The sequence below is a fragment of the Cebidichthys violaceus genome, unplaced genomic scaffold (assembly GCF_023349555.1).
Source record: "Cebidichthys violaceus isolate CVI_PGR_0920_01 unplaced genomic scaffold, fCebVio1.0.p SCAF_20, whole genome shotgun sequence".
In the NCBI taxonomy this organism is placed as follows: Eukaryota; Metazoa; Chordata; class Actinopteri; order Perciformes; family Stichaeidae; genus Cebidichthys; species Cebidichthys violaceus.
Genome location: NW_027176373.1, coordinates 10044570 through 10056045, shown reverse-complemented (window position 1 = coordinate 10056045; position 11476 = coordinate 10044570). Strand labels below are relative to the sequence as shown.

Below are 11476 nucleotides of genomic sequence, written 5' to 3'. Positions count from 1 at the left end.
CAACCAGCTGTGAGACAGTAGAAATACATTACCTACAAGGTTGTAGGAGCTTTATAACACGGATACAAGCAGTATAGGGTGTCCTCCTCCTCCGGGACATTGCTTTAATCCTCTAACAAAGATTATCTGGGTCAGTCTGCAAGTCAAGATAGACACATGGCCCATATGGACAGCTAACTAGCTGTTAGGTGTCCACTTGACCTGCCAGAAAGCACAGCTCTGTGGTCTCTCTTATGAAATAGGTATAGGCTGGAGATAAATAAATATGTCAGTTACTTAATAAAAGAATACATGTCAGTTTGTTTACCTACTCTTCAGTCACAATCTCCATTCAAAGGACCCTACATCGCCTTGTTTTGTCCATTCACCAGATGTCCTCAGGACTTCCCCTCTGTTCCACATCACCTGACTGCCACACCCACCCACACACCTGCATCCACCTCTCCTAATGGCTCTGCCGGGCCTTTCTCCACACACCTTCTCACCTGCATCCCCCAGTAACCCACCTGCTCCCCCTTTAATGCTCAGAGCCTGGTACACAGGACAAGTGTGAGGTTGAAATGTGCATCCCGATGTTCTTTCTTATGGCTTGGTCATCCCCCTCTGGTTGTTTCTTTTAATAAGTAACTTCCATTTCCTTAATTTAGGTAGTCAGGATGCATTCAGTCAGAGATCAGATTCAGCATGATCAAACACAGGGGAAGTAAACATACTTTGTGCATGATCAGAGGAACTTCCCCTTATAGTACTCTCACAAGTCAACTTCCAGACTCACTGACCATCTATTTTAGCCTCATCCCCGAGTATAGTAAGGGACAGGTCAGATTCAGAACAGTATCTCCAGCGTAGTGCTTCTCAAAAAAAAATGCTTTGCACATGCTCAAACCTTCTTGGTCATTACATTACCGGGTTACGTAATAGCGCCGCTGCTGCCTGCAGTTCACGTGGTACATAGATCGCTGGTCCAGCAGGATTCCGACCTAGAGAACAGCAGTTGTGTCCATCTGCGTTAACCGCTGACATGCCTCCTGTGAAGCTCGAGGTTTCAGGTGAGCCTCCTCTGTTTTGTGTATGTTTTTAACTGTGACGTTACAGACTAAACAGGGCTGTTTATTCACCTGCTGTGGATTATATAACCCATATGCTGGACACGCACATCAATATCGCTCAAACCACAATTTCGCACCTTTACATATGTATAGAATAAGAGCTGTTATCGCTCTCATATGGTATCTGATTTGAATATGCATGCAGAGTTCAGCGCGATGACGGGCGATAAAAGCCCGCACAGTTTTATGTTGGCAGGACAGACTGTTCTCCGCTCGGTGAAACTCCTCTCGTGTCAGGTTTCATTTTGCATGCTGCAAGTCCTTTTAAGGGGGACAAAACTGCAACAATTACATTGTTGTGGAGTAAATGTAGCAATGCCAATATGCTTTAATTGCAAAGTGTGTCGGTACTATTTACACTAGTCATAACGCCGAGCATCATACATTTCCCGGAAGACTCTCGTCTTCTCTACAGATGGTGGGTTAGACATAACTGAAGGTAAACAATGTTATCGTTTCTTCCAAAACACACACTTTGATAAGCAGGGCATCGCTCACCTGTAGTAGTAAATCTTTTAATATATCAAGTTGCATTACTGATCAACGCATCTTGAAAAAAACAATATCTTTCCACATGTCCCCTTCATAATGGAGTTTAATGACCGGGTTGCCAAATAGTTTTGTTAAGAATTTAAATAGGCTACTCTCCTTTAAGGTGCGAATAATTATTTTGTTAAAAGATTCCTAAAATGACATCTGTTGCTTCTTTCTCGTTTCAAATCATTGTAATTACCTTTCCATTACAGTTTTCTTCGTTTTAGACAATACAGCTTTTATTTTGAAAGTAGAAGGAATTCACAAGACCCTATGTGCTCAAATTGAATATAAATCAATTTGAACTGCTGTTTCTGCTCTTGGTACTACTGCCAAATGTAAGACTGAGCCGTTTTGATCATTACCAATAGTACTGCTGTTCCCTGGCTGTAACACTGGTGTCATTCAGGTCATGCTGACAATTATTCAATCAGACTCCGTTGACACTGGAATCTGCCCTACATGTGAGAGCGGTTGAGAATTCTGTGTTAAAAAGTTGCGGAGCAGATCTGTATGACAAACACTGCAGTGAAGCCAACCGATACAAAGACACGGTGACGGAGTTGTTATTTCTCCCTCCGAGTCTTAACTTATCCCCAAATGTAGTGCTAATAAAGCTTCATGTTTAATGCTGTACATGTTCGACATATTAAATCGTTGTCACGGTCCATCGACAATGACTTCTGACGCGTAGAAATTTAGAAAAAAGTGAGTTAAAACATTATCAGCTTGTTTGTTGATCAGGGGAGGAATCGAAACAAGATTACCTGGTTTATAATTTGGTGCAGTTAAATGCATCATGTGTTATCTGCCCACACAAAAATGATGGTTGCCTAATAGTTTCATAGTCAAAAGATGGCCATCTCCCTGTTGTCCGTCTGGTTTAGGTAAAAATAATATGGGTATGACACTGAATGTATGTGTTTCCTGCAGATGATGCTAAGCCTGTTGACAATGGCAAGGCCAGGGAATGCATTACCTCAGCATTAAAGGGACTAGAGACAATTGAACCTCTGGTCCGCTCTGTTAAAGAGACCCCTGAGCCAATCTCCACTGAAGTGCAAGGCACCATTCCCTCCTGGATCAATGGCAAACTCCTTCGCAACGGCCCCGGGAAGTTTGAGTTTGGAAACACGCAGTGAGTTGGAAACACCTCAAAGTACTGCTGCACAACACAAACAGGAAAAAAAAAGAAGTTTCCAATCAGATGTAATTATGTCTATAATTCCCCACAGCTACAACCACTGGTTTGACGGCATGGCCATGCTACACCAGTTCAAGATCGACAAAGGTCAGGTGACATACATGAGTCGGTTCCTGCACAGCGACGCCTACAAGAACAACAGCGAGAAGGACCGCATCGTGATGTCAGAATTTGGTACCCTCGCCATGCCCGACCCCTGTAAAAACTTCTTCCAGCGCTTCCTGTCTCGCTTTGAGATGATGGGTGAGTCCACTGAATAAGAAGGGATGGAACAAAGTATAAATACACACAGGAGGAGGGCTCAGGCCAATCAACTGTAGTTGACTCATTGTGCAAAAACGTAGCTTCACTTTCTTTCTATCTCTTTAACTGCGGTATAAATGAAACACAGAAAGATCAGGTCAGATGTTTGTACAAACTCCATCTTGCTGAATTTGTACTGAGATCAGGGGTGGAGCCTCTAACGTACTGTGTATGTAGAGGTTACATAATAACATGTGCAACAGCGGGGGACCAGAAGGGGCGTTTGCTGTACTGAATGTTTCACATTCCCACCAGACTTTTTAGTGTCTGCGAGCAGCAACAAATTTGACTTAGATTTCTGTTAAAAGACAGTAATCCTGTGTTTCTCTCTGTTATAGCGCCCACGGACAATGCGAGTGTGAGCTTTGTGAAGTACAAGGGGGACTACTTTGTCAGCACAGAGACCAATTTTATGCATAAAGTGAACCCGGAGAACTTAGAAACATTGGAAAAGGTACCATCACGCTCATCACGGAGCAATAGATGTCAATGTCAATGTCGTTAATTACATGGTGCACATAAACGCAGTATCTGTCTTTGATCTTGTAGTCCAGTTACATCAGCCACAATCATCATCTACGTTTTGTAGGTAGACTGGAGCAAATTCATTGCTGTGAATGGAGCCACTGCCCACCCACACTATGACCCTGACGGTACCACCTACAATATGGGGAACTCCTATGGAAGCAAAGGTTAGTCCCATCGTCCACAAGAGTTCACGCAAATCAAGAGTTAAATGATTTGTCTCTCATCCTCCGTTATTTAAAAAAAATTCTAACCAAATTATCCTGTCTGTTCCAGGAGCCCTGTACAACATCATCAGAGTGCCTCCTGAGAAGACAGATGCCAAAGACACACTACAAGGAGCCAAAGTACTCTGCTCTATTGTGCCTGCAAACAAGTCCCATCCCTCCTACTACCACAGCTTTGGTAAGCCAGCCCTCCTGGATTTATCATTCAATAGTGATGTCCTGTAACACCCCTTCTTCCGCTTCCAGCCATGTCTGAGAACTACGTGGTGTTCATCGAGCAGCCGATCAAGATGGATCTGCTGAAGATAGTCACGTGCAAGCTGAGGGGGAAGGCTTTGAGTGACGGCATCTACTGGGATCCCACGCAGGAGACGGCCTTCCATCTCGTTGACAAGCAATCAGGCGAGGTGGGATGTGACTGTTGTGATTTAATTACGCCTATTGTAGGAAACTCGATGGAAAATCCTGATTGGGGTGAGGGGGATCCTCTTGATTTGGATCCCGTGTCATTTAATAATGTATTCTGTACCGCAGGTCAGCTCGGTAAAGTACCACACCAAAGCCATCTCCACCTTCCATCAGATCAACGCCTTTGAGGAAGATGGATTCCTGATGCTTGACATGTGCTGCTCAGAAGACGGCCAAGCCATCAACAACTACCTCATCCAGAACTTACGCAAGTCTGGAGATGCATTAGATGAGGTCAGTATATAATTACATGAGTCAACACTCTTTTGGGCAGTTACTAAAGAAAAAATTCCACCCTGAGTTGAAGTAAAATAATAAATAACTGCTCAGCATTGTGGGCTTTGTTCATCTTTTTCCTTTGTAATAAATAATTGCTGAATACTTAAGGAAGATGTTTTTTTCTGCGTTCGGTCTGTCAATAGTTTTAGATCTGTTTATCAAATAATCAGTTTATGTTTTCAAATGTACTGTTGCTGTTTAGATCTCTCTTTGCACCAAGAGACAGAAAGACATACTGTAAGAGAGGAACCCTTTAAATTTCACCCATAATGCATCGTTCCCAGGTGTACAACACCATGTCCAGGGTATTCCCTCGGCGTTTTGTTCTTCCCCTTCACGTGACCGGTGAAACCCCGACAGACCAGAACCTGAACACACGGCCCTCCAGTGCAGCGACGTGTGTCAAAATCAGCGAAGACAAGGTGAGCTCATATTATATCAGAAGTATTCAGCTCCTTTACTTGAGTAGAAGTAGCAGTATGTAGAAATACTCTAGTACTAGTCTCAGACATAGTAAAAATACAATACAAAAAGTAAAAATACAGTATGATTATACTATTGAATTATATTATTACAGATGTATTAAGACAAAGAAATGTGTTGTTGAATGGGAAAAATACTCCTTATATTCATAAAGTAACCGCTAAATATGTAATGTAACAGTAATGGGATCGCTAAATATAGAAATATAACAATGAAGTCTGTGGTTTAGGGCGTGTATTTTCGTAGGTATATATGGAGGACACTCAAAATTAACAAAGAAAGGTATATAATTCTTAATATCCTTCAAAATAGTTTATACAATGATTGACTTATAGTTATTTAAAATGTGTCAAGTAATTGAGAACACACAGTCACAGAGTAAGAAATGTAGTCGCCATTTCCACTTCCAAATTTTTAACCAGCAGGGATGACACAGGTCATATCTTCGAATCAAATCAACGTTTATTTGTCACATACACAGTCAGACACAGTACAAAGCGTAGTTACATTTTTTTTTGCCTAACTCTAGAAGCAACTATCAAATAGAAAAAAAAACGGAATCAAACAAATGAAAGTAAATTAGCGCGCTAGCAGCGGTAGCGCCTCCCTGACCTCAGCAGAGAGAAAAGTCTGTTGTTGGGGTGATGCAGGTCATCCTGCGCGCCCTGGTGTTAATGTCTAGTAGAGCTGAGAGCTCACATCAGATGGCATGTACAGGTGTGTAGCACCTGGTGGGTGCAGCCTGAAGGCATCGTAGGTTGTAAAGATGCTGAAGGGCTTTCTTCATCAAGAGGGCCATGATAAATCCTCTGTGATTCAGACATCAAGGTGTCTGAATCTGTCCACCATCTCCACCGGCGGCCCGCTGAATTGTGTTATAATAAATTCACATCATCAAAAATTGCATTCACATCCACCCACTGAAGTTCGTGTGAACTCATGGAGGCCCGTAGTAGAAAACTCTGCGAGTGGGAAAGTTGATCCGTTTTTTTGTCAACAGGTGTTCTGCCAACACGAGGATCTCCATGGAGACGACCTCCACGAGTACGGCGGCCTGGAGTTCCCTCAGATCAACTATGGGAAACACAACACACGGCCATACCGTTACTTCTATGGCTGTGGCTTCAGACACCTGGTGGGAGACTCACTGCTCAAGATGGACCTGAAAGACAAGACATTCAAGGTGTGTGTGTGTGTGTGTGTGTGTGTGTGTGTGTGTGGGCTGTATTTATGGCAACATAAAATCATCCTCGTCATGGAAAATAGCATATGCAATGCTATATCGTAAGATATTCATTTAAAGCTAAAATCTTGATCGACAACAAAATAATTCTCTTAATTCTCCCATTGACAAACAAAAATAAGTTCTAATAGCGAAGATGTCAAAACGAACATCTCTAAACATTGTTGTTTGGTTGAAGTATAATGTGTGTGTGTGTGTGTGTGTGTGTGTGTGTGTGTGTGTGTGTGTGTGTGTGTGTGTGTGAGCTCAGGTTTGGTACCAGAAGGGTTTCTTCCCGTCAGAGCCTGCGTTTGTGCCGTCGCCTGATGCCGTGGAGGAGGACGATGGCGTCATCCTCTCAGTGGTTCTCACCCCCTCACAGGTAAGACTCTGTTTCTGAAGACGACCAGGAATCGTAGGAGAGTCTACATGACGAGAAGAAAGGTCAGAAGTAAAAGTGCTGGTCACTCTGGTTACATCAGTGTCATTATGTGCCACTTCATACTATATTTATATATATATCTATATCTATAACATTACATTACATTACATTACAGTCATTTAGCAGACGCTTTTATCCAAAGCGACTTACAAGAAGTGCATTCAACATTGGTAATCAAAAGAACTACTAGTCACTAGCAGCAGGCCTGTAAGTCCTGGTATTAACTGGACACATAACCCATCATCAATATTCATAAGGGAGATTAAATATGCATTCATGAATTGACACATAATTAATTTAGATTTAGGTTTGAAGATCAAATGTCAAAGGAGAATTAAAGCTAAAAATGAAACTGTTGTGATCAACAGTTGCTGTCAATCAGCACTGTGGTCGACTTTGAGAGTGCGCAGATTTTTATTTTTTTTTTACTAATATAGCAAATAAATTTTCCTACATTTATGTTCTTTAAATGATTCAATTATTTATCCCCTCTTGTTTTTGAGATAAAGAGCAGCATGTTTCTGAACTGTCCATTTTAATTGCCTCATTGAGCCACTTGTGTCAGACTTGTCAAATAAGATGTTTCGGTCCTCTTTGTTCGTAACTGCAGCGATCTTTTCTCTCCAGGATAAAGGAGCATTCCTCTTGGTTCTGGACGCAAAGAGCTTTGAAGAACTGGCAAGAGCCTACGTGCCTGTTAACATGGCTTATGGCTTCCATGGCACCTTTGACGCCTCTGCATAAACCTGTTTCTGTTACATTTCAAAGTGCGTCTTCAACGAATGTAACACGAAGAGTACCAAATTCAGCAATAATCATTATAACCACTATATTCCTGATGGCACTGAATGTCTGCTGCACTATATGAAGAACTAAACCGTGTTTCCACTGCATGGTCCGGCTCTGCTCGACTCCACTCGACTCACTTTTGGTACCAGGTCCTCTTCACTATGCCGTGTTTTCGCCTCAGCTCAGGTGGGATTCTCAGCTGATCACCGGAGCGTGGAACTGCTGTGACATCATCTTAAGCGGTATACTCGCTGAATCATTTCAATGGCAACCAAACCAAAGGAGCTCCTGCACAGTTGTACGCCGTAGTGTACGTTGTTTTAGTGTATGGCTGGTTTGTAGTAACATCCAACACTAGGCTAATGGCGTTAGGACCCCTAATGAACTCAAAGATACTCATAATATTTTATAATTATTGTTATAATACTTTTATATCAGCCTTAAACTGGTACTCGTGAGTTAATATACTGTAGTGATTTTCAGGTTGCCATGATGCTCCAACCACCAGACCACCACAAGTGTCAAATGAACATTTTCTTTAAACACATTCTTTTGTTACTCTTTTTCTTTTCTTTTTACAGAGTTTATACTTGATTTTATACTTATTTGCAAATAAAATACTTAACCTCCGTCTGTGGTGTCAAGTGTGTTTACAAAGTTAAAGGAGTGTCTGTGCATCCTATATCAACAGATAATGTTCAGAATATGCTTACATATACAACCTTTATTTCATAACTTAATCATTTGTATTGCCTCAATATATTATACTGAAATAGAAGAAATAGTGATACATTGTGTTTTAAAGCCTCAAATGACTCTAGATGGGTTTTTTTGGAGATATAAATCCTATTTTATATCTTATTTTTTACACTACAATGTATATCATATTTCGTTTCACTTCCTTTGCTGTTTGACCCCAAATTACAATTTTCCTGAACTGCTTCCAATCTTTTCTTTTCCCCCAAATTTACACAGTAAAAAAGCTATTAAAATCAAGTTTCATACTATTTTAAGTCAGATTTGTCTTTAAAAAATGGTGTGAAATTCCAATGCTCAGAGCAAAACATTGGTTAACATTGTCAAGTGTTAAAAGTTCTGTTTTACAACATGGATTTATCCACAGTAAGCTTAGAAATAGGCCAACGGCCCGGCAGCAGATAATAAACCAATGCAAATATTATATTAATATTATATTATTATTTTATTATAATAATATAATTTTTTCTGAGAATTTTCTAATGCCAATATACTGTAATATACCCATGGAAACGGCATAGGTATTTGATATTTCTCACTACGTAACAGTTTATTAGCAAAAGTCTTTTGCTAATAAACTGTAATAATATGTTATTATTTAGAAGTTTTTCTATGCACATAATACATACTATATTTATAGTACACATTCCTGGTGCTTGAATCTTGTCTTTTCATTCTTCACATACATTTTAATTACATATTTACATTTTGTCAAACACAATATGTAGTTTTTAAAAATAAATTTCCTAAGATTACAGTTCAATCAACTATTTTACTGGATGGAGAATATCCCCTGAGGGTACGAAATAATTGTAATTACTGTATGAATAACCAGTAGACCAATGCAAAAAATATAATAATAATACAAAAATCCACACATCATCCACTAGAGGTCAGCACGAGACACCATTTCAGCTGTCGTCAGTCTCACTCTAGTCTGGAAATTAACATACTTATTTGTTAATACATATGTCAAGAATAGAAAAATAAAGGCTGAAAGGCTGTCTTGTTTGTGTGCAATTGGACAACAGGAAGTCCTTGGGTTCGTGAGCAGCAACAATGCAACCTCTCAATGCATTGACCGTGTTGCACTCTCTGTATTGTAACCCTCGTCAACAGCAGCCTATTCTGCTTTCAGCTGCATCATTGCGAATCTGAACCGTTCCACTTTAGGGCTCGTACAGCAGTCTCTGAAGAAGCCGGCTAAACATGGGCACACTGGCTATATAACAGGGATCAAACCTGTGACCTCCTCACAATTTGGACAGTCTGTAACCGGCAGCCCATCCTGCCACTTGAAAAATGTACTGCAAACACTGGAGGAGCACGGCATTGACTCTCAGACGGGTTCTTTCCAAATCTGTGATTTAAACTACTATATTTATACAACACTTAAGAGCGGAAAAAACAATAATCAAAGACAAAATGCTAAATTTGTGCTATTCAAGAGTTAATTGGAAAAAAGAAAAAGAAAAAAACTTCTTGATTAAAAACAAAAAAAAAATTGAAAAGTTGGAAAAGATCAAAGTTGAAACAATGGTTTAAAGCAGAAGACTAACTGCAGCTTCCCAATTCACTTTTCAGCCTGCGTGTGTGGCCGGAGAACAGATGCACATTTCCATAGAAGAGTGAACAAAAGGGAAAAGAAAAAAAAGCTCTCTGTGTGTTCCTGACAGCTGGTTAAAGCAACAGGAACCAAACTCTGAAGAGAAAAACTCTAAATCCAACAGTTTTTTTCTGGCCAATTTAAGCTTTCAAAGATTCAGGAAGGCCTTTTGGAAGTAAAGAAAATGCATTATGGATGCTTTAGACCACATGACTGCAGATGGTACAGTAAGACAGAATAAAAAATCAAAATGGAATTCATGAACGATATGTGACCGTCTCTGTCTGAAACTTTCAAAGAGTTTCACAACTCATCTCTGTCTTCTTCTGAATGTGCATGTCTCTCTACAGGGAGGCTGCACAATCAATTGTGATAAATCAGACATTTGACGTGATCTTTTTTGTTGTTGATCCACTTCAGTTGGTACAGTTCATTTAACAGGAATCCCAAGAGCTGCATTTTTTTATTTATTCTGCTAAGAGAAGTGCTGACAGATATCTTCCCTGTAGCAAATGCTTTTCAACAAGCTATGAGACAAAAACCTGAATTGGAGCCGTATCCATGTATAAACATGTACCGGCAGCGTGTGAACAATCACTTTCATATTGATCACTCAACATTTGCTTATTTAGCTCGGACTGACTGCGCTGCAGGGAGCGGCTCAGTGGCAGCAGTTTTGTAACATCTATTGAAGCAGTCAGTCGTGTCTCAGGTCAGGAACTGTGATTTTCTTGCAGGATGGTAGTTTGTGATCAGCTGTGGCATAAGAAGCACAACATGTATTTTTAGCTCGTTTTGTGATATGAATAGCTCTGCAAGCTGGAGCCGTTTGTGTAAATTCAAGAGCCGTTTGAAGTCAGACACCGCTGAGAGCGTCTGTGCTGCCGCAGTCAACAGGACCGTCTGAAGACACATTGTATTTTATCATGGAAAAACTGAATTATACTTAAAACATTGGTATATTGTGTACACTAGTCATTGAAGGAAGGCTAACAGTTAGCCACCTCAAACCTAAATACAGTTAGTTATTGACCATGCTATACTCACCCAACTGTATTCACCTAACAGCAGAGCTCTTTACTGAAACTTGAAATATATATATGTTTTTTTATTGACCTTTAATCACAATATGCTAACATGTTAGCAAAAAGAGTCAGGTGACAATTTCCTGGGTTTGTCACCACGAGCGACACCTTTCACACTACACATAGTCATGTGATCCATTGTTAATACAAAAATATTGATCAGAGCAGCTTTAACAATTATACTCGTGGTAGTTATCCCCGACAGTCAGTAGGTCTCGATCGGTGAACATGCAGCATCAGTCAGCTCAGTCTGTACTAAGCCAGAAACCAAAAAAAAAAAATATATATATTATAAAAAATATCATGAATAGAACATAACTTACAGTAAATATAAGTTTGCTTTATGTGGTAAAAATAAAATGAAACAATATTATAAAAAAAAAAGCCAGCCATATGTCAAATCTGTCCCTCATTAAAAATATCTGACCCTAACAATGTAATATG

At 40.1% G+C, this 11476-nt stretch overlaps 1 protein-coding gene across 1 annotated transcript; it reads left to right on the top strand.

The window, feature by feature from the left end:
- The first annotated feature begins 927 nt into the window (after positions 1–927).
- LOC137876548 (carotenoid-cleaving dioxygenase, mitochondrial-like) lies at positions 928–8215 on the top strand. Its single transcript, XM_068716201.1, has 12 exons — positions 928–1049; positions 2577–2781; positions 2879–3090; positions 3489–3604; positions 3740–3842; positions 3952–4080; positions 4149–4309; positions 4437–4604; positions 4934–5071; positions 6133–6315; positions 6626–6736; positions 7424–8215. Exons 1-12 carry the CDS (start codon positions 1022–1024, stop codon positions 7538–7540), a joined length of 1671 nt encoding a protein of 556 aa, XP_068572302.1. The 5' UTR covers positions 928–1021; the 3' UTR covers positions 7541–8215.
- Positions 8216–11476: the final 3261 nt, after the last annotated feature.